Here is a 24111-nt window from a genome sequence, read left to right as displayed (position 1 = left end):
TGTCCGGACATGCTAGCGGCTGACCTGTCGGCTAGCTGAAAAGTTTGAGTGTTTAAACTAACATTGGTCTATTTAGTGGTGTATATGCCCTGACTAAGTTTGTGTGTCATATAAATCACAATTCGTGTTCATACAAGTACCAATGTTTGTGTAGAAACATTTTAATCACATACAAATTTTCACGATACAGCTCTGATAACCTATGCCATCTTGGTCAGACTTTTTTTGTAACTCCCGCCTCCAAACACAAACACACGGACCTGATTGGTTCTCGAGTGGTCCTCATTTGAATAAAGTTAAATTTCGTCAACTTTGTTTTGCTTGCCTCGGCGATTTGCACTCATTTTGCCCAATCAGGGCGAATTTCGTCTCCATTCAACCTCAATGGAGCAAAGCGAAATTTCGCTGTGTGGAAGGAAACCTACCGTAAGGCACTGAAATTGGGTACTGAATGACGAGGCATTTTTTTGATACTCAATACTTCAGAGGCAATTTGGTCGGTGCCTGAAAAGTATTGAATTCGGTACCCAGCCCTAGCAGGAGTGCACACACATCTGTGACGGTATGGATTTTTCTCTCACTGCGGTGAAGGAGCAATGTATCACCGCGGTATGGCGGTTAGCCGCACCCCCCTATTACGAGAGTAGCGTAAATTAGAGCGGCACAGCGGTCCAGCAGCTGAGTAAAGACAAATCAGAGGAGTCCTCGGCAGTCCGCAGCAGTCGGCTAACTTGTTGCTCTCTCTACCAATATAAGCTGCTCTGGGCTACAAAAACATGCAAGCAGGCTTAAATACAACCATGCTGGGGCAGCCTCTAGCTCACCCAAGTAAAAGCATTCGCCCCGTGTTGGCTGAGTCCTGCAGCGGCGCGTGGAGAGTGACGGTGATTTCTCAAAGAAACGCTTAACTCGGAGTCTTCCAGAAGGCCGCTGTTCCCAGCAGCAGCAGCCATAAGCCCGCCCACCGACTCTATACACAATGTAATTGGCCTGACCAGAATTTGGTTTTTCCAGCTCGCAAGTCAACGGAGAGTGCCTAGACCCCCCCGGCTGCAAAATAAACTTTCTGCCGCTAGGGTGCGTCTAGATTTCTAGGCTAGTACAATTTAATATTAAAGAAAAATAATAAAGAAATTCTCTATTTCCATGTCACTGAGGTCCTCCATAGACTACATCATGTAACACACCTCTGTTTAATAGTAATAATGTATGTATATTAAAATGGGTTCCTTCAACTGTCTTGAAAACATCTTTAGTTATCTGATCCTGAACCTCATCTTTCCTGACAGCTTCCTGTAGATTTCTGTGTCCCACAAGAGAGTTACAGTGAAAATGTCTCCACTGAGCATGTGGACTTTCTGTTGGCCCGCCAGCAGTGGCGGAAGATGGAGGAGGAGGTCAAAGGTCAGCCAACCCCCAAACCAGGGCTCCGAGCTCAGGGAAGCTTCCAGGGCACCCACACTTCTCTGTACCCCCCCACTCGCAGCCCCCGACTCAAACACAGGTAGGACATACTGGTTACCAGTAACAGTTTATTGTTATTTTTTCTCTTTTTTTTTTCTTTTTTTTTAAACTCTTTATTTATTCAATTTTCAAATTATAACAAACATAACAAAACAGAACAGCAGGGCATTATGTTACAAAGATTCCCTTTCACACTTGGGTCTTATAGGTTATCCATTTCTTCCATCTCTGTTTAAAATTAGCTGATTTCAGCCTCACAAAGTGAGTGATTTTTTCCATGGTATAGATTTCTTCCATTATCTCTGTCCATTGTGACAATGTTAAAGTGAGACTCTTCAGCCAGTTCCTTGTAATAGTTTTTTTGATGGCCATCAACATAACTTTGTAGAGATACATGTCCTCAGGTCGTATAGCTGAATTGGAAAGTAAACCAAGGTACATAGATTGGAAGTCAGTGGGAAACGCATAGCCCAAGACAACCCTTATTACAATCGCTATGCTTTCCCGGAAGGGTCTGACTTTGGGACAAGTCCAAAATACATGAGAATGACTGGCATTCATACTGCCACAGAGTCTCCAGCAATGCTGGGAGGTCTTGAGTTGCTTACTTTTGATACGGGGTGTAATAAAAAATCTAATAATGTTTTTCCAGCCAAATTCTCTCCACTGTCTTGAGCTGGTGGAAGTGTGTTGGAATAGACTAATAGAATGCCAATCATCCTCTGACACCTTGATTTGTAGTTCAGATTCCCACTTTTGTTTTATATACAGTGAATCAGTACCGTTACAGTTTTGCAGACATTTATACAGTCTAGATACAATTTTTGAGGGTAATTTTTGGTATGCTCCCGACACCAATTCTACCAGTTCACAGCCCTCCGGTGACAGATGACCTTATCTCTAAATCATAAAAGTGCCACAACTGGAGGTACCTAAACAAGTCAGAGTTGTTCAGGCCAAATTCCCTCTTTACTTCCTCAAATGACTTAAACACTGAACCCTTGGTTAGCATACACACTGCAGTGATTCCCTTTCCAATCCACTTTCTAAATGTGCTGTCCAGTTGACCACTTCTAAAATCAGGAGAGAAAGAAGGCCATATCAAGAATTTACAATCACCATCGAATTTGTATTTTTTCACAGTGTCCCACCAGAACTTGATGGTTGTTTCGACTATGGGACTCCCCTCTTTCAACTGTATACTAGTTTTATCACCCAGTCTTGATTGAGGTAGAGACGTTGGAATATAGTTAATTTCAATTTGTTTCCATTTGGAATAATACTTAGGTGAGCACCAATAGATAATATACCTCAATTGGGCAGCTGTAAAATAATCTTTGAGATTTGGAAGGGAGAACCCCCCTTTCAATTCCTCCAACTGAAGCGTTTTAAATCTAATCCTTGGTTTTGCCCCTTTCCATACAAATCTACTCACTTGCTTATCCCATTTAGCAAACTGAGAGTCGGGTATTACAACTGGTAGAGATATAAATAAGTATAACAATCGGGGTAACAGATTCATCTTTATCACCTCAATCCTGGAATTAAAATCTAAAATTAGGTTTGTCCATTTTGTCAGGTCCCTCTGTATTACCTCATTTATTTTACTATAATTCGCCCCGGTAGTAATACGAAAGATCTCGAATTCAAATAAATCCCTAAATATTTAATTTGTTCTGAGTCCCATTTGAGTTTGTGTTTTCCCCTAATATGATCAGCTGGACTGTAATTAATACAGAGGACTTGAGTCTTAGTGATATTTAATTTGTAGCCTGATTTTTCTCCAAAGTCTTCTAAGATGTTTAAAAGTTTGGGGAATGTTTGGTCAGGATTTTGAAAATATACTATTACGTCATCTGCGAAGAGACTTATTCTTTGTTCTTCATTGGACACCATTACCCCTTCGAGCTCTGATGTTTGTCGCAAAATATTGGGCCAGAGGCTCAATAAACAGGGCAAAGAGGGAGGGGCTTAAACAGCAGCCCTGCCTGGTTCCTCTGAAGAGCTCAAAGTTATCAGTCAAGTCGCCGTTTAATTTAATTCTCGCCAACGGCTTATGGTATAAGGCTTGTATACACTCAATATTAGAATCATTGAATCCCAGTCTTTTCAAAACCGCAAATAGATAGTTCCAACTGACTCTATCAAAAGCCTTTTCGGCATCAAGGCTAACCAAGACTGTCGGAATATTTTGTTTTTTAACTTCACTAATTATATGTAAGGAACGTCGTATGTTGTCTTGGGCTTGGCGTCCCTTAATAAATCCCGTCTGATCCTCGTCTATTAAATCAGGAAGGAAAGACTCTAATCTTTTAGCTATAATGGAGGTAAAAATCAACATTTAGGATGGAAATTGGGCGATATGATTCACAATGGTCACAATTCTTCCCCTCTTTTAGTATGACTGAGATAATAGCCTCCCTCCATGAAGGGGGGCACTTTGCATATTTTAAAGTATAATTAAATGAGTCCAGCAGTAAAGGTGTCAAGTCGTCTCGGAATACCTTATACCATTCATTGGGAAAACCGTCACTCCCTGGGCTTTTATTGCTTTTCAATCTACTTATTGCCTTATCAAGTTCTGCCTTAGTAATAGGTCTAGATAGCATCTCGTTCTGGGCAGACCCTATGGAGGGGAGATCTAGATTTGTCAAAAAATCCTGGATTTCGATATCGTCTACTTGAATTTATTTTATTTTCAGGAAAATGCACATTTAATGAACATGTACAGCAGTACACGTAAAAGTGCCAGATTGTAGCCCAAAGGCTAATTTCCATCTGTAGTCCCATTTGGCAGATATAGATTACAATAACAGGGCATAAGAAAAACACTATTAACATTTGCTATTTAAATTGAACCGATTGGTCATACAAGGTTTTATAATAGGATTGAAAGGTATCTTTAATTTTCCCTGGGTCATAATTTAACTCTCCAGTTGAATGATCTCTAATTTTATTAATTGAATTTCTCATTTGTTGAGATCTAAGACGTCTTGCCAATATTTTTGTCGCCTTCGGGCCTGATTCATAAAAGGTTTGTTTTATAAATCTCATTTTCATTACAATCTCTTCTTTTGCTAGATCTGACTTGATTTCTTAAGTCTTTAATACTTTCAGCCAGCGATTCACTTTTATCTGAATGCCGTTTTATTTCTTGTTCTCTCAGTCGTTCCTCTAATTTGGCCTGAGTTAGTCTTTTCATTTTATGCATATGTGCCATTCTTGATATCAATTTTCCTCGCATAACAGCTTTTACAGTGTCCCATAAAATTGTTGATCCTATTTGATCATCCTTGTTATCAGAAATACAGTCTTGAATTTCTTTTCTCAATTCTTGCACCACCTTATCATTATTGATGATGCTGACATTCATCATCCATGTTTTTCTAATTAGATTACTTAAATGAACGGTCAAATGGATAGCATTGTGATCCGAAATATCTGCTATTCCTATGCTACAGTCTCTGACGCAATGCCGGTCAATAGTATTCATCATGAAAAAATCAATCCGAGAGTGGACCTTATGAGCTGCTGAATAGTGAGTAAAGTCACTTTCTATTGGGTGGAAAGCTCTCCACACATCGAACAGATCCGCCTCCTTTATTAGGTGTTTGAGATCTTTTGATTTATTACTAATATATTTTTTTTTGCTGGTTGAATCCTTAGCGTGGTTTAAAACAGAGTTCCAGTCACCTCCACAAATCAAAACTCCCTCACTGTTGGAAGTAATCTTATCAAATAGTAATTGAAAAAACTTCCGATCACCTTCTGGAGGTGCATAAACATTCACTAGAAAAACAATTGAATTGTCAATCCTGTCTTTAACAAAGACAAATCTACCGTCCTTATCACAGTCTTCCTCCATCAAGTCAAAGTTAACAGAATTAGAAACAAGGGTGATCACTCCTCTCCTCCTGCTATTTTTATAAGCACTAGAGAAAGAATTTCTGTATCCAAACTTTTTAAATTTATCATGTTCTTCTTTTGGCAAGTGAGTTTCTTGGAGGAAGATCACCTGTGCTTTACACCTTTTAAGTTTAGTTAGTAACCTACTTCTCTTAATTGGATTGCCAAGACTATTTACGTTTAATGAAACAATTTTAAGTTCACCCAAGCCACTCATGTTTAATGAACACAGTAAAAGAAAACCCTGCAAACAAACCTGAACTAAGAACATTAACTTCAAAAACAATACGAGCTGAACGATACCTGTGACTTCCATTCGGTGGGTAAATTGTCTGTCCCACCATGACCCCGTTGGAGGGTCCAGGGATGGATCTCAAAAAAAAGGAGGACCCTATGCAAGGGTTGAGAGGTGTAGAAATCCCCTCCATCCTTAAAGTCCAACGTTATAACGCCTAGAGAATGAATGAGCGAAGACTGAGAGATTAATTTGTGATTATGAAAATGTCCGTATCCTAGAAATCAGATTCCGCTTCTTTGAAACTCCTTCAGCCTCGCTTTTGCCCTTCACGCTGTAGTAGATACATACTCCTTGGATGGCTGGCCCTCCCGCTGCCGTACGTCTAACTTTTGGAGCCAGATTTCCGCGTCCTCTTCCGTCTCAGGCGGCAACTCCACCTCGAGTCCTCGCCTCCTTAGCTCTAACCCCGCTTCGCGCACGGAGCAGTACACCTTAGCACCGTCCTCCCAGTGAATCCGCATATTTGTGTACGGCGTTTGAAAGCGAATGCCTTTCTCCTTCAGCACCTTTTTGATCTTTTGGTACTCCTTTCTCTTTTGGACAATTTCTGATGCATAGTCGTGGTCAAAATAGATGTTCCTGCCGCTTAGTTGAATTGCTCCCTTTTTCCACGCTTCTTTTAGTATCATCTCTTTAGTTGCGAATTCCTGGAAATTGACTATGATAGGTCTGGGTGAGGCACTGGGCTGCCTGGAAAGGGCTCGTTGGGCTCGCTGTATTTTAAGGTCCAACTCAGCTGGTAATGCTAGCTGACGCTATAGTAAATCTGCAACAAATTTTGCCATTGACGTCGGCTTTTCTCCTTCGTCAACTCCAAAGATCCTGATGTTATTTCTGCGGGATCTTGACTCCAGATCGGTCAGTTTGTCTTGAAAGTCCTTTTGCCACTTCAAGCTCAAGTCTCAAGTCCTCCGCCATCGTATCAAGTTTGCCGCTTAGTTCCTGCTGTAAAGAAGTAATATCCTGTCTCACTCTGGTGTTGTCTTGTTTCAGTTCGGTTCTGAGTGATTCGATAGCTTGTAGCAGGACGTTCGCTGTAACACCATCTGCAGCTGAGTTAGCATTAGCTTGCTGCTCTGCGTGGCATTTTCGTTGAATTACCGTCTTCTTCCTTTCTCGATCCACCTATTGCGTGTTTAATCACCCAAATGAATGTACCAGTCTCGAGTGTATGGTGGAAAAGATTATCAAAATTGGAGAGCGATCACCAAGCACGTCTAGTCCCTACGCCATTACACCGGAAGCCCCTTTTTTCTCTTTTTGATTAGAGGTTTCTCAGCCAGAATTTTTTCTGGCAGTGTTGTCGTTCAAGATGTACAATCAGCTTAACGTTAATGTTAGCATGTTTCAAAAAGTAGCATACTGTTGACTGCCGCCATAACAACACAAGGCACATTTTGAAACACTGCTAACTCCATTTGGGTTTTAAATCTCTGGGGTTGCTTTCAGGGATGGACTGGGGCTAAAAAACAGCCCTGGACTTTCTCCCAAATAGGCCCATCATCCGGCCATTCGCCCCTAGCCGTGCGCGACAGACACTAGCCAGGAAGTCCTGATACTATGCCACAATACTGTAGCCTATCAGACAAGGTATTCAAAGCAAGTAATATCTCAAAACCAATGATGATAATTGGGGTTGTGTTTATTAATGAAGCCTCAGCCTTCAAATAAAAACTAATGTATAATGCCATTACATCTGCATTGAAAATAAAATACAAATAATGAAATGTCACTGGCTACAGAAACCCCAAATTACACAAACTTGTAATTATGTGTAGAGTATCTCTGGCAACACTTTCAGATATAAAGTAGGCTACTTGCTGTACCTGAACACGGGGATTAGATATATTGTAGGCCTATACCAAAACTACACTGAGTGTTAGTTACTATATACTATAACTATTCAAATATAAATGTATATAACATGTTGCTTTGTGTTAAAGAATTAGCATTGAATAACCTATTTAATATTTTGTCAATGTCATATTACACTTTTGATTCATATTAAGGCTGTGAAATGATGAAAATGACTAGGCCCTATCAATGTTGTCTGTGAAGGTTTCACAAACAACCCCCAGGTCTTTGCCAGTTCCACAATAGTAAACGCAAACATGAAAGACAAGGAAAAACTGCAAACTGATGGAAGACAGACAGAAAGTGCAAGCTAGGATTTTTTTGGTTAAACTTTTGGTTAAATTTGGTGAATTATTTAGCCCCTTTCCCTGTTTGTTAGCACGTTTAGAGTGGTACCAATGCATGCCTGATGTTTTCCCGTTTAATTTAATACCATAATCTTCATCCTAGCAGCAAAACTGAGCACACTACAACCTCTCATATACAACGAAGTGAAATCATGGTCAACCGCAATTCATTTCTAACGCATTTAATGTTTAAAATTAACCTAACAGAAATTATTAAATACGTTAAGTTTGACAGCACTAAATGGCATGATCATTTTCATAATCATGATGCATACTCATGTTGAGCTGACTATGCAATTTGCTAAGATAGGGATAAAGGCAGCCTATAATGTTTCCTGCTCCTGGCACTTACCAGTATTGCTGATTTGAGTTCGGATCGGGCCGAATTTTTCTGTCCGAGGCCGGCCCGCGTCAGACAGAGCCGTGACTGAACCTGGCCCGAGCCCGACAGGTATTAAGAAATTTGTGTCCGAGCCTGACCCGAGCCCGACACAGTTAAAATCTCATTTTTTTTCCTCTCATACTAATGACACATGTAGGCTATGTTTGTTTGTGTGGAAAGCCCGCTTTTGTTAAAGGGGTGATAGAATGATTATATAGGGTATTTCACACTGTTCCTTATGGTCTCCTAATGGGGTATGTAACATTGGTTGGGCTGAAAATGGCCTGGTTGATATTTTATTGGCCCTTATGCATCCCTGTGTTTTGGCCCTATTTGTAACAAGAGCTTTTCTTCCAAATATGGTATGGTCATGAATATTTAGATGAGCTGCGCGCTGATTGGTTGAGCGACTTGCCATACGCACATATTAGAGACGCGCGCTGATTGGTTGAGCGAATCCCCAATACACATACATTAGAGAAGCGACAGAATCTCATATTCCAGACACTGCAATGTTTCATTACCAAATTCACTTCTGAGACTTTTTTAAGCGAGAAATCAACTATATAAAGCTGAAATATGGGCCGTTTTACAAAATTTGATGGCTAATTGCAAATTTGGTAAGACGTGTCGGACTTTAGGAGATCCACACAGTCTGACGAGAAAGCGGCAGCCTGCTGGGCACCATACCCAGGGCAAAGTCACCCTTTGTGGATACTGCACTACGGGGCTCCGCGGCCAGCTGCCGTCATAACTATAATATATTTACGGTTTGAATTTCGTCACGCCACTTTGATTTTAAGGCATTTTTATGAACGTGAGGCGTCTTTGTAGGACCAGCAGCTGCTTGCTATATGTCACATTCATTACAATGGGGAAATACCGCAGCTAGCTAGCTACACTGTCGCCATAACTAAATTATATTTACAGTTTGAATTTCGTCACGCCACTTATACAACATCATTCCCCAATGTCTTATAAAGCTAACCGTTGTGTCCGATTTGATTTTAAGGCATTTTTATGAACGCGAGGCATCTTTGTAGGACCAGCAGCTGCTTGCTATATGTCCCATTCATTACAATGGGGAAATACCGCAGCTAGCTAGCTACACTGTCGCCATAACTAAATTATATTTACAGTTTGAATTTCGTCATGCCACTTATACAACATCATTCCCCAATGTCTTATAAAGCTAACCGTTGTGTCCGATTTGATTTTAAAGGCATTTTTATGAACGTGAGGCGTCTTTGTAGGACCAGCAGCTGCTTGCTATATGTCCCATTCATTACAATGGGGAAATACCGCAGCTAGCTAGCTACACTGTCGCCATAGCTAAATTATATTTACAGTTTGAATTTCGTCACGCCACTTATACAACATCATTCCCCAATGTCTTATAAAGCTAACCGTTGTGTCCGATTTGATTTTAAGGCATTTTTATGAACGCGAGGCGTCTTTGTAGGACCAGCAGCTGCTTGCTATATGTCCCATTCATTACAATGGGGAAATACCGCTAGCTAGCTAGCCACTGTCGCCATAACTAAATTATATTTACAGTTTGAATTTCGCCCCCCACTTATATAACATCATTCCCCAATGTCTTATAAAGCTAACCGTTGTGTCCGATTTGATTTTAAGGCATTTTTATGAGCGGACGCGAAATGCTTTGTAGGACCAGCAGCAGCTTCCAATATGTCCCATTCATTACAATGGGGAAATACCGCAGCTAGCTAGCTACACTTTCGCCATAACTAAATTATATTTACAGTTTGAATTTCGTCACGCCACTTATATAACATAATTCCCCAATGTCTTATAAAGCTAACCGTTGTGTCCGATTTGATTTTAAGGCATTTTTATGAACGCAAGGCGTCTTTGTAGGACGAGCAGCTGCTTGCTATATGTCCCATTCATTACAATGGGGAAATATCGCAGCTTGCTCACTTTCGCATAACTAAAGTATATTTACAGTTTGAATTTCGTCACGGCATGAATATTACAGGTTCCTCAAGGTCTTACAAAGCTTAGCTAACACTTGTCCGATTTCGGATATCAATTGAATGTATTTTTGTGAATGTCAGAGTTAGGAGGAGGCTAGCTAGCTCTCATTGATGGATTCCATCTCACCGCGGCTCTATCAATGAGACTCGCGGACAAGAGGCTTTATTTCCCCGATTGTTTGTTTAAATAACTCAACACACATACCCATTATAAGATTAACTGGAACCTGTGGGCTGCGGTAAAAGATTGCGGGCATAACAAGCTCGCTGACACTGCGGTCAGGATGGCGATGTAGCAACCCAGGCAGCACCAACACCGGCACTAAACTCCGACACACAGTCGGAGAAAATTTGCAATTAGCCTTCTTTTCGTTAAAAGCGGCCCATATTTGAGCTTTATATGGTTGATTTCTCGCATAAAAAAGTTTCAGAAGAGAATTTTGTAATGGAATAGCAGAGATCTGCGTGACCTAGCTAGATTCAGAAGACTACCTGATCTCAGGTCAGTTGTGTAGCCTATGTAAATATTGGGGCGTGACTGTTCTCTTAAAGTTCCGGATTTTGAGACGCTTGCGTAAGCAACTCAGCTTTGTTGGGATTCGCCCGTTTTCAGCGGCAGTTTCAAAATATGAGATTTTCATAGTAAAGGGGTGTCAGTGGGACTTTGAACTTCTATGTATGTCCTATTTACCCACCGAACTGTCGTTATTCAACTATGACAGGGTAAAATCGGTTTTGCATTCTATCACCCCTTTAAGCAACTGTAGGAAGGCATTCGGAAATGTCAACAGATGAGCGCATCAGTGCACACGGGGCAACAAGCGCACGTTAATAAGCTGTTAAAATGTTCAATGGGTTAACCTCTCCTGAACGCTTCGCTTCCGACTGTGATCAGAAAACCAGCGGAGACTCGTTACCTCCAGGGCCGACGTTATAACATGAATATCCACCAACTCGGCTCCGGTTGCATCTAGCCTACAACACGTCTGCTTCCTCTTTCTCTATCTTCTGCCCACTTACAACACACACTCTCTCACACACACACACACACACACACACACACACACACACACACACACACACAACGCACTGAGCTCTCTTAAAAGGAGCCGCAGCACCATTTTACAACAAATGCCTTATCGCGCTGATGTGACCGAGCCCGACCCGACCCCGACCATAATCTCTAAATATCTGTCCGAACCGTCCGGGACCGTCGGGACCAGTCGGCCTCGGGGCGGGTATCCATGCCTTATTGCTGATGTGAAATTAACTCACGTCTAATGATGTAGGCCTACTCTTCTTCTTCAGTTTTCTTTTTACACGTAGCATATTAGTGATTGTATTTGCGCCCCCTGCTGTTGGCTGTTAATATCGCTTTAATAGACTTTTTTTTGTGCCGACGGCCGTCGGTTGGACAGCCATTGTGGACTTTTCCAGAACACACAGATTGTCAGTCCGTCCCTGGTTGCTTTGTACAGTAGTCTGGACGGGCATAAACGGAGACCTTCGGAAATTATTACTCATGACATGTCCTTTCCTGGTTTGTCACACCCCTGTCATGTGGCCCAGCCTTGATTGACTACCAGTGTTCATTTCAATATGGATTAGGGTTGGATAAAACTCAGTTTTGGAAAAATACTTTTTGAAGACCAAATCTTGTTTGTTGTTTAGTCAGCATTGCCGAATCTAGGGGTTATGAGTTTTTTTTTCTTAAGTTAATCAAAGCGCTGGAAAGACAGCAGCTTCTCTGCAATTTAAAGGCCGAGACTTGTCCTCCGCCGCAAACACAGCCCATTACAGCTTATCATTCGCTCGCACAAGCCAAGGCTGGCTTTAAACTAGGTGACTTGGGTATGCTTCTCTTTGGCTGTTGGCGTTAAAGGTCCCATGACATGGTGCTCTTTGGATGCTTTTATATAAATCTTAGAGGTCCCCCAATACTGTATCTGAAGTCTCTTTCCCAAAATTCAGCCTTGGTGCAGAATTACAGCCACAAGAGCCAGTCCCACAATGAGCTTTCCTTAGTATGTGCCATTTCTGTGTCTGTAGCTATTGAGGAGGAGGGGGGGGGGCAAGGTGGCCAACTGTCACTTTGCTCGTTTGAAAGCCATGATGTCTCTCTCTCATGGGTGGGCCAAATTCTCTGGGCGGGGAAAGCAGAGAAAGGGGAGGTAACCTTGCTCCTTATGACCTCATAAGGAGAAGATTCCTGATTGGCCCATCTGAGCTTTCATTTTCTCAAAGGCAGAGCAGGATACCCAGGGCTCAGTTTACACCCTCACCATTTCTAGCCACTGGGGAACCATAGGCAGGCTGGGGGAACGCATATTAATGTTAAAAAACCTCATAAAGTGAAATTTTCATGCCATGGGACCTTTTAAGATGGTCTTTTTGGACTCACCATCTCTGTACATTACATTCAGCTACACCAGATTTATTGGCTGCTTGGCAGTTGTTTGACGACTATGCTAGGTTTATCAGCATTATTTTAAAGTTAGCATAAAAAAAAAATTCTCATTTGTTTGCTAACTTGGCCTACTTTTGAGCCGTTTTGTCTTTCAGGCTTCCTCACACTGTGTGAGTTTGGATTGACGGCTCTGGTCATGAGAAGCACATTCAGTTTACGGCTATTTGGCGCCACCTGTTGTTGTGGATATATATTGGTATTTAAAATGTTAGACCCCAAATATAGTTCAACCATGATTTTTTTGATATCTTCATAGGAAAAAAATATGTCTTAAATTCGGGTCAATACGGTACTTGTTACAACTGAACTACATTTTTGAATTGGCTTTGTCAAGCTGTTTGTAAAATATACTTGGTAACAGATGACATTGGTCCTAAAAGTAAAATAAAATTAAAAAAAGCTGCTTTGCTTTTATTTACTTAGTATTCAGTTCTCTTCATTACCAAAAGTTTTGATACTCATCTATGTCTCATAGGCATCTATGTCTCATAGGCACGACTTTGAACAATTGACTGCGACGTGTTTGTCAGGTCAAAATCTGGCTGAATTTGTGTAGTCTGATCCTGGCATTAGGGTTTTGGCCTAAAGAATGTTGAAGACCCCTGTTCTAAACATTAGATTATTTGTCTTTAGGTAAAGGTAAAGATAGGAAAGAGACAGACAGGAAGTTGTGAGTATTTACATGGGTGTATTGAACTTCTATATGTGTTGACCCTGGTTGGGAGGAGGGTCACACCATGCCTGGAGGAAGCCTGGGGCCCCCATCTGGTTGGAGTATTCTGCCATCGGACTGAAGAAGCAGACTCTGGAGTCAGTCGCAGGGTACCGCTGGGCCTGAAGGGCTCCAGCCTCTGTCGTGACAGAGAAAGACTTGGTCGTGAAGGCTGGGTGATACATCCCGGGTACAAGTAGCCGAAATGGGTTTTCTCAGTAGTGGCTGGCTGGCGTCTCATTTAGAGATAGGATGAGAAGCTCAGTCATCCTTGAGGAATTAAGAGTAGAGCCTCTGGTAAGGATACCCCCTGGGCGCCTCGCTAGTTAGGTGTTCCAGGCACGTCCAGGGTTTACGCTGTTAAAGGGGTGCTATGCAGTTTTGGCCATTTCTTCGCTGTTTTCTGGCTTTTTGCTCGCAGGTTTCTCTATAGAGCTCCCCCTACAGCTTCGGAATAGATATTTAGCAGCTCCTATGTTTACTTGTGTCTGACTCCTCGCTCGGTCAGTCTGCTGTTTCCTCTTTCTCTGTTCCTCAGACAATGCTTTCCTAGCTTTCTGCTTATTTTGTACTGGCTCAGCCATGACGGTAGTGCGAAAAACTCCATCGCTACCTTGTTAGCCGGTTCCTGAATGGGCGTATGTGTGCAGTGCCGTGAAGCAATTTGTTACATCGCGAGACCTGATATCACACCATACTTCCTGACGCTGAGGCCGGTGGCTTGCCGGCCGAAAGTTGTAAGGGTGGTTTTTGCGCTCACAGGCGCTAGGGGGAAGCGAGACGACCATCATTCAACTTGAAAAAAATCATATAACCATTCCAATGATTCTGAAGCTGTTCAGTTAAGGTAAATTAAGCTAAAAAAGAAATGTGATTAATAACGACTGACAGCTGAGGGACGGCAAACATTGTTGAAGTTTCAGCAACTACAGAAAGTCTGGGAAACATCCTGTTAATAACATGGCCAAAACAGGGCAAGGAAGCGCCTTCTCATGGTGACACGGTGCAACTGAATGAATGGCGCTTGGATGGCCGTGTTAACTGTGGAACCTTGACACGCCTTGTCAGGACAGGATGAGGGGGGACACTCCCAGTGGATAATCGCTGGGAGCAAACATTTTACATGGCTACTACTGTACATGTGGATCAGAAGAGAAAAAAGCTTGGTTTCCTCCTGTCCTCTTAAAGGGAGATCCATCCACCAGTGCCCAGGGAGCCGCCCCTGTCCTCCACCTTGTCCCCCAGTTCAGAGGACTCGGGCCTGGATGATTTGTCCTACCGCAGCCCGCTGGACGAGCCAGAGAGTGCGGTGGAGAGAGAGATCCGATTGACTCTGGAGAGAGAGGAACACCACCGCAGGGAGAGGGGGATGATTACACAGGGCCTAACTACACCCAGGTAACAAATTATCAAGTTGCAGAAGCCTACAAAGCAGCAGAATGTAGTCTTGGTGGTGTTTACCTAAAGCATTTTAAGAGTATGAGCTTAGCTCACAGATTTTAAATTGGACCAAGATCATCTAAGCCATTTGTGCCTTTGGGAAACGGAAGGTTTTGTGACATGAATTGGTAATGGGATATTTGCAGTGAAATGTTTACAGGATGACTAACATTACTGTTTTTACTGTACCTGTACATGTGTATAGGTAGGGATACTATTTAAAATCACTATAAAAACTACACAGGCTCTGAAATGAAACCAGTTTGACTTTAGTTCATGAGTGAAAGACAATTCCAAGAGCCCTCGTTTTCATCAGGCTGTAATAAAAACAGTGTGGTACACAGCTAATTGAATGCGTGATGACATGATTATCGTAAAGATTTGATAAATACTGCATTGTTTGTAAATGGTATTCCTTATTCTGTCATTAGTGCTTAACTTTGGGAAAATACTAAAACTAAAACTGCATTAACCATTTTTTTATAACTTATTTGGCCAGTTGATGGCAGGGGAACGAGCACACAACACTGACGTATACAATTATAAAGTTGTTATGGCATGTTCGCAAAAAGTGAACTCAGCCTCGCCTTGCCAGCCTTGTGGTGCATTCAAAGTAATTGTAAAATACCCTTTTCCCATTCAGTGTTTTTTTTTTTGTCGTTAACAGGAATTTACTGGTGAAATAAGTTATTGTTATAAGTTATTGTTGTTACATTTTTAATAAATCATTTAATTTTATATATATACAGTACAGGCCAAAAGTTTGGACACACCTCATTCAATGCGTTTACTTTATTTTCATGACTATTTACATTGTAGATTCTCACTGAAGATATCAAAACTATGAATGAACACATATGGAATTATGTACTTAAAAAAGTGTGAAATAACTGAAAACATATATATATTTTAGATTCCTCAAAGAAGCCACCCTTGGCTCTGATTACTGCTTTGCACACTCTTGGCATTCTCTTGATGAGCTTCAAGAGGTAGTCACCTGAAATGGTTTTCCAACAGTCTTGAAGGAGTTCCCAGAGATGCTTAGCACTTGTTGGCCCTTTTGCCTTCACTCTGTGGTCCAGCTCACCCCCAACCATCTCGATTGGGTTCATGTCTGGTGACTGTGGAGGCCAGGTCATCTGGCGCAGCACTCCATCACTCTCCTTCTTGGTCAAATAGCCCTTACAAAGCCTGGAGGTGTGTTTTGGGTCATTGTCCTGTTGAAAAAATAAATGATGGTCCAACTAAACGCAAACCGGATGGGATGGTATGTCACTGCAGGATGCTGTGGTAGCCATGCTGGTTCAGTATGCCTTCAATTTTGCAACTGCACTTGGGGACACATTCAAAGTTTTCGCAATTTTCCGGACTGACTGACCTTCATTTGTTAAAGTAATGGTGGCCACTCGTTTCTCTTTACTTAGCTGATTGGTTCTTGCCATAATATGAATTCTAACAGTTGTCCAATAGGGCTGTCGGCTGTGTATCAACCTGACTTCTGCACAACACAACTGATGGTTCCAACCCCATTAATAAGTGTGTCCAAACTTTTGGGCTGTACTGTATATAATTTTTTCAGTTCAGGAACCGTTTTAAATGTATTGTTTTATCACTAGGAAAATGTTGTTTTTTCCCTTTATTTCCTTCCTTCTCAGCCCTTCTGAGTTTGCAGGTATGAGGTTGTGTATTGTGGGAAAATCAGAGCTTTTGTTGCTGAAAACAGCTGCCTGTTGTGTTTAAACAAACTGAAGTAGTCTGAAGAGAACTGCTGAGTTCATGATAATTCTCTGTTGCTTTGTCACTTTGAGTAAAACCTTTCACATTACGCATTAGATCCACTGTTTATATAATGTAAAAAGATTTGAAAACATGGATATTGAATATTGCATCAAATATCCAACAAAAGGAGTATCAGAATTCAAAAGCCTGTCTCCTTCTACTGGGAAACAGATAAAGTGTGCCTTTGAACTGAAACCTGTCCAATTGTTCTGTGTTCAGAGGCTCGACCCCGCAGACAGGACGATCTCCACCTAGACCTCCAGCCTGCCGCACTCCTACCTTGTCCATCTCCCCATCCCCTTCCTGCTCCTCTTCCCTTCCCCGATCTGTCTACCATGAAATGACAGCCAATAATGTCATCATCTTGGAGCCCGATTGCTCCATCTCCGCCTCCAGGAACCGCTTAGTCTCCTCTGCTATCGGGGGCCTCTCCGATTGGTCCACAATCAAGGATGCGGTGTCTTCCGCCAATGTCATCGTCGTGGAAACCTCCAATCTCATCATTCGCAGCGCTTCTGAATTCTGCCTAAGCTCCGCCCCTGTGTCCATGGAAACACAGGAAAGCACTTTCTCGTCCAATCCATTCTTCAAGCTGCGCTCCCTCAGCAGCCAGTCGCTGGTGGAGCAGGAGATCCGCATGGTGAGGCAGAGGGAGGAGGAGTGGAGGAGGCAGAGGGAGGAGGAGTGGAGGAGGCAGAGGGAGGAGATGTGGAGGAGAGGGAGAGAGAGGTACGATACTGTGCTGGTGTCTCCAGGCCTCAGCGATAACATCACTTACAACGGTACGTAAGTATCAGGAACATTTCTGTTGCGTAGTAGTTCCGCTGAAATGAGCACTCATAGATTTCACCCGAACCAACAATGTATAACTCCTCCCCTCCACACCATTAGTGATAGCCATTTTGTGTCCCTTGCCTTAACTCCATGAATTTATAGTTGGGGAATCCAAATAGTGTCAGTAATAATTCAAAGGTTTGCAGATGATGGTGTGTTTTTACCATTCTTAATCCACATTTTGAAATGTTAAACGTGTGAGGTATCTGCAGTTCTGTTAGCCTTCCTGTGTACAGCACTTTGCAATATACTGCAAAGTAGTTTCTGTGCGTTGCCAATCACCTTCCCTGCAATTCTAACATCTTGGAGATCTTATGTTTGCTAGTTTGCACCAAAGTTGCTGTACCATACCAAATCTGGTTTTTAATCTGGATGATAATCTTATTAAATTATCATTTAACCCTTGTGTGGTCCTTCGGGTCCCAGTGACCCGAAGGACAACACAAGGGTTAATGAGATAATTGTTTTTTCCCAGTGTGATTTAATGGTCTTTTTGTTCCCTTTGTTTTTATTCCAGTGCCAGAGGTTTCAGACAGATGTGTCTCCTCCCCTTCGTCCCCCTCCAGGACCCGTAAAATGGAACGATCCAGTATGTCTTGTGACCACAAGGTTGGCTGACACACACGCACACACACACAAACACACACACACACACACACACACACACTACAGTATTTGTCTATCTGGAGACAAAGTTGCGTTCTGCAGCCTCTGTTTGGAGCTGAATAGGAAGTCTGAAAATCTGTATGTATATCCACTTAAGTGATGGGATAAAGAGTACTCAATCTGTAAATCGATCAGGATTTAATGGACAAGATTTCAAACCATTAACAGACTTGACTTGACTTTGTTGCAGGCATTAGAGTCTGTATTTTGTCATGCATATATGCACATTTGTAGAAAGCCACTTAGTAGAAAGAAAAGACATACTTTTAATGATCCCCATCCAACTCCTCACAAAAATATTTGGCTTTTTAGATGTTAAATTATCCATGATGTTCAACACTAAACTGCTCTGCATTGATCCATGAATTATACAGAAATATTAATGGGTGCAGCTTTAATGGCATACACAGTACACCTGGTAGGAAACATTTGATTTACAGTGATAGTTATTCCAACATTTTGATACAAAGATGCAATATAATGACTTCTGGAATGTATAGTGTTACACAGTAGCTGGTTATATTTCACTGTGTTGGATTGCTTCATGTTAATGAATGTTAGGGGCGGCTGTGGCTCAGTGGTAGAGCGGTTGCCTGCCAATCGGAAGGTTGGTGGTTCGATCCTTGGCCTTGCAGTCCCATGTCGAAGTGTCCTTGGGCAAGACACTGAACCCCGAGTTGCCCCCGATGCTGCGCATCGGAGTGTAAATGTGTGTGAATGATTATCTGATGAGCAGGTGGCACCTTGTACGGCAGCCTCGGCCACAGTGTATGAATGTGTGTGAATGGTGAATGGTTCCTGTACAATGTTAAAGCGCTTTGAGTAGTCGTTGAGACTAGAAAAGCGCTATATAAGAACAGTCCATTTAATATGGCATGAAAATCATAACATTTTCAAATTTGTTCTTTTGCAATTTCCATGTTGGGTGACGATTTCTTCCTTTACTCATTCATTTGTTACATTTATTAATTGTGAACTTTCTGATTTGTTAATCAGTTGACTGATTAACTATTTAATCCATAAGTTCACAATTTAGCAAATTTGACTCATCAACCCATCACTCTTGCAGTCATCAGTCTAATAATTCCTGGAAATGTCCCATCCTTTGTTTATTTCTCTTTTGCCTTGTCCATCACCCCTCCATCCTATAATCCATCTGACCATATCCACCTATCCAACCATATTGGCTTCAGTGGTTCAGCTAAATCTCCCCCTCCCTCCAGTTCCCCTCTTCCCTCTCTTCTGTGCCAAGACGACAGAATGCCATGGCGCAGCGATGGGAGGCCTCCCTCTTAGCCAATCAGAAGAAGGAGTAAGCAACGACCACGCTCAACTGACAGCCATTTCAAACGCAGTGCAGTGTCTATAGGATGCCTCATGAGAAGAGGACTATTTCTTCATTTATCTAGTTTGGGTTTCCATTATTCTTTAATGTCTGGAAAAGTCTGTTGCATGATGTCGGAAACAGTATGTCACAGTTTCTTATATATGATACCTCTGTATTCCCAGAATCCCTGTCCCAATAATAACTGAGTATAAAATTGCAATCATAATAATACTACTCTTTTTGACGTGTGACCCAGATTTTATGTAAATTTAGCAGTATTCTGCTTCAATATTTAATATTTACAGCACTTTGATTTGTGGGTGTTTATGAATTATGGGACTAGTTCAACTGTTGATATTTGTGGATTTTTATGACTGACTGAATATGATGCAGTGACTTTCAAACTTTTTCTGGGCAGTCATTTTAATTTCAGATATTAATTCAGTCTGTATTTTAAAGTAGATTAATAGCGTACAGCGTTTATTCAGAAATGTTCTAGCTATGCAGAGATTTGAGAAGGTACATGCAAAATGGTTTAGCATGTTGTGTTCTTTTCAATTTGTATTTTATTTTTAAAGGTGCCAACCCAGACTTTGAAAATCACTGCCTTAGTGAAACGTTTTAATGAGCCATTGATCAAAAGAGTTTGGATGTTCCAGGTTTCAATGTCAGCCATGTTGGCTAAACAGTGCTAGCTGCTAACTGAATACCATTTGGGTCACAGTCGCACAGACCAGATGGTTTGCCTTTTCTTTGGAAGAGATTGGTTGTAACCCAGATAAATCCAGAATGGGCAGCAGTTTTGTGGGGTCATGAAAAACCTTTTTGAGGATATTGTAGTCTCAAAATTGCAAGTCATGCTAGTTTTATTTACCATTTTATTAGCATGGAATGTATGGCGTACGCACCAGGGCATGGACACCCTGAACCTGAATAAAACTGATCAGTAAAACCTTTATCAGCTAGTTGCCTAATGGTACATTAGTTTTGTTACACTCTGTTTGCCCATTGGCTTCTGAAGAAAGGTGAATGCAGGCTCTGACTTTGCATCAAAAATATGTATGTGAATATTTAGGGGAATATTCCCATTCAGTCTGAACACCAAGCCAGCCTTGGTCTATATCTTACTGTCGGAAATTCCGGCGGATTTCACTCGATGTCTGCTCCTTCCGTTTTGTTTGTGTTGGCATTTTTAACTCTGGTGGATTTATGAAGACTATGGTTAACTGCTCCTTAGACATCTGCAGGGTAAATCCAGACAGTTAGCTAGACTATCTGTACAATCTGAGTTTTCTGTTGCACGACTAAATCAACCTTTGAACGTACACGTTCCACCAAAACAAGTTCCTTCCCCAGGCTATTTTGCAGAGGCACCGCAGAGCTTAGCGCCACCCAAGACGATTGTGATTGGTTTAAAAAAAAGCCAATAAACCAGAGCATGTTTTTCTCCCATCCCGAAACGCTGTGTGGACTAGGCTCGATGGTGTTTTAAGCCCCCAACGTCTCCTTCCAGGCAGCGCTGCGAAAGTTGACTTCAAGGCACCAAACCCTAACCCTAACCTTAACCCTAACCCTAACCATAACCATAAACATTGCCTAATCCTAGTGCCTTCCGTTGGGGGCTTAAAACACCGATAAACGTGGACTAGCCAGACCTTCCTCCGCAGCGCTGTGGAGGAAGGTCTGGCAAAGCGAAACTAAGCCAGACTATAAGCACTTCAACGGTGTTTGTGTTATTACTGTCACTGCCAGAGGGAGGAGACAAATGCTCTGCACTTCAGCTTTAAAACGAGCTGTCATTACCACATATTTTCAGCTAAATGGTGTAACAGTGTAGGCATGGTGCATATAGTACAGTCCAGATACGATTGCTACAACCTGGCCAAACTCTGTGTGTCTGTGGCTCTGCTCTTTCAGCAAAATAGCTTACTATAACTGAGAATCCCATATTCTATTCTAGTCTAGTAAAGAGTTTTACATATTTTTATGTCCTATCCTAAAAAGAGATTTCTTGTACTGTATTTTTGCTGCATATATTTATAACTTTGAGCAACGCTTATGAATCCTTAAAGCTTCTATTTGTAAAAGGTTTATAATATATTGTGTCAGAATGAATTGAATTGGAAGTCTGACATGTTTTATAGGAGATGACTTCTGTGTGTGCATGTGTGTTTTATAGTAATCCATCCTCCTTACTGTACATCAGTTTGGCTTCTGTAGCTCCAGAACAGGCTCACTCTCTGCTTTCCTCAATAAACTCAACTTCTTTCTGCTGTCCAATAAAGACGCCTTCAAGTCAACTCAGAAATGGGAGATTTAGCATCACTATATTTTGGATGTGCTGTAAGCTTTGATGTGTTACAGTAGACAAATACTACAAGGGATCAAACCACCTTGATAGCTGATTTACTCGATTTGAGCTGTGTGTCACTGTGCAACCTGACGATGTAGCTGGATCTGTATTTTCTGCCAGACTAGGTTTCAATTTCTTCAAATCTATCATAGTGCAATCCATTTGTTATTGCTGTTGAAAGAGTTGTTGGTCGCTATTGTCTTCTTCATTCTGGCTAAAAAATGATTGAAGTGCAATAAGCTTACACTGTTAGGGGCAAGGAACAAAGTAGTCCTCATTGTGGCAGAGTTTAGCTGAAGTTAATGAGGCTTCAGCAGTCTGACTTTTTCAGATGCTCTCTTTGTCTGGGCAGCGCTGTACAAGTCCCATTGATTTACCTGACCCATCTTACACCATACAACTCTGAATTTGCATGTGAGATATCCAAGCAGGTAGTAAAATCCCTGTGTCTTTATTGAATTTTTTTTTTTATTGATTTATTCAATGCCTAACCACAACCAATCAAGCTGCTTCGTAGGGCAGGACTTGCATTGAAGTTACGCGGGATCCATAATAACGCGGGAGTGACAGGTGGCGGCTGGAAATCGGAAGGACAGGGAAATAGTTTTAACATGACTTCAAAATCGACATCCATCAAACCAAAGTCATTATGTTAACATTAGTTAGCTCGTTCTGGTTTCCTAACTGCGTCGCAAGTTATAGTAACATTAGCTGCCCTACAGCTGTCAGAGTTAGCTTTGACTTCATATATTACCTTCTAACAGCTGTATTCTCAGTAACGTGACAATCCGCAAGAAACGGGTTGCTTATAAATCACTAAAATAGTAGTGACAGCACTGGTTTAGTTTTCAATGTATTGTTTGTTACTTAGCTAGTTTATGACAAATCGTTTCGGCTGTGCTTTCTAACATGTCATTGTGCTAACCGAGCACCGTTAGCTCTTATGACAGAGCCGCTTCAGTACACTTGTTAGATAATGTTTCATTACAGAGTTCTCTGTTGATTTGTGTTTTTTTTAGTTTTTTTTCCCAATGAGTTTATTGAATTTCAGTTTGTTAATCACATCAAGTTATACAGTGTACAACAATTATACAGAACCCAGCAAACATTTTTCACATTGTTCTCCCTCCCATCACCCCAACCCACCCTCTGGATACGAACATAGGAATTACATATATGTCACATATGTAATACAACATATAAAAGTGAAATAAGACAAGAAAAAATAAAATAAAAATAATAATAATAAAATGTGTTGATTTGTGTTTGTCGCTGCATGCTCGTGGTGGAAAATGAATGTTAACAAAGTTGCGTGCAATGCGCCATGATGTAGGTCCCCTTCAATGTTAGAAGTCCCTCTAGGGGACAGAACGTGTAACAACTACCACATGCTGATAGTGGCATTAACAATGCATAAGCCTGAGTAGTGTAGTACATATTAAAAACAGCTGCATTTGACCATTACATATTCGAATTAAAAAAAAATGTTTATTTAAATGGTATTATAGAGGAAGACTGACAGCTCTAATGTACACCATGACAAAGTCAAACGCATGGTGCTATAAGTAAATCCATCCAAACCACACAGGGAACATGCAGTGGGAAGCTGATCACCTGGTCAGTGATGGTGCCATTAGACTCCGAGTTCAGTGTGTGATAACATATTAATGATAAAATACTACATGCAGAGAAGAGACTCCTGACTAAACCAAATATATCTGACCTAAACTCCCAAATTACAACATGTCAAAGTTTCTTCTCTGGACACTTTAATCCTCTAAAATGTTGGACATGTCACACCACCAGTGTACATGGATCATTCTGACAACACATGTAGCCAGTCCTAGATGTCATTACCCTACAGTACATCACTATTGTTGAAGGTGTACTGCCAAGATGGGAGTCACAAGCAACTTTACTCTTAAACAGCCTGCAGCAGCCAGCAATGATAAAGAAGGCTCCGTCATTCCATCTAGAGGTCAAAGAGTAATTAGCTGTAGATCCATACAGCATAGCATGACCATACTTTACATGGCCATACTGTATCGATACACAGACGCCAAGAAGCTCTCTTTCATCATATAAATTGCCCAGGAGAATTGAAATTTGGTGCAAGAATGATAAAATCAATTGCCTTTTCAGTCCACTGGATGGTGCAGTTGAGTTGTTTTGTCAAACAGAGAAATGTTTGACAAATTTCTCTAAAACAGATGTTTGGGGACATCATTTCAAGTTGTGAAAAAGGTAATTAATTGCAATATATTGCAGAATATGGCAATAAG

General features: G+C 41.4%; 1 protein-coding gene across 1 annotated transcript in view; it reads left to right on the top strand.

Annotated features, from left to right (window-relative positions):
* si:ch211-153l6.6 (cyclic nucleotide-gated cation channel beta-1) overlaps positions 1 to 20434 on the top strand; it is a 32605-nt gene extending 12171 nt beyond the window's left edge. The window contains exons 4-8 of the mRNA XM_039814653.1: positions 1290 to 1504; positions 14619 to 14828; positions 16869 to 17431; positions 18001 to 18092; positions 19373 to 20434. Of these exons, the coding sequence (XP_039670587.1) occupies positions 1290 to 1504; positions 14619 to 14828; positions 16869 to 17431; positions 18001 to 18092; positions 19373 to 19465 (1173 nt within the window). The 3' untranslated portion in view covers positions 19466 to 20434. The remainder of the gene's footprint in view (positions 1 to 1289; positions 1505 to 14618; positions 14829 to 16868; positions 17432 to 18000; positions 18093 to 19372) is intronic.
* The last annotated feature ends 3677 nt before the right edge of the window (positions 20435 to 24111 follow it).

The sequence above is a fragment of the Perca fluviatilis genome, chromosome 11 (assembly GCF_010015445.1).
Source record: "Perca fluviatilis chromosome 11, GENO_Pfluv_1.0, whole genome shotgun sequence".
Taxonomy (NCBI): domain Eukaryota; kingdom Metazoa; phylum Chordata; class Actinopteri; order Perciformes; family Percidae; genus Perca; species Perca fluviatilis.
Note: the sequence above shows the minus strand (reverse complement) of the source record. Positions and strands in the feature narration are given on the sequence as shown.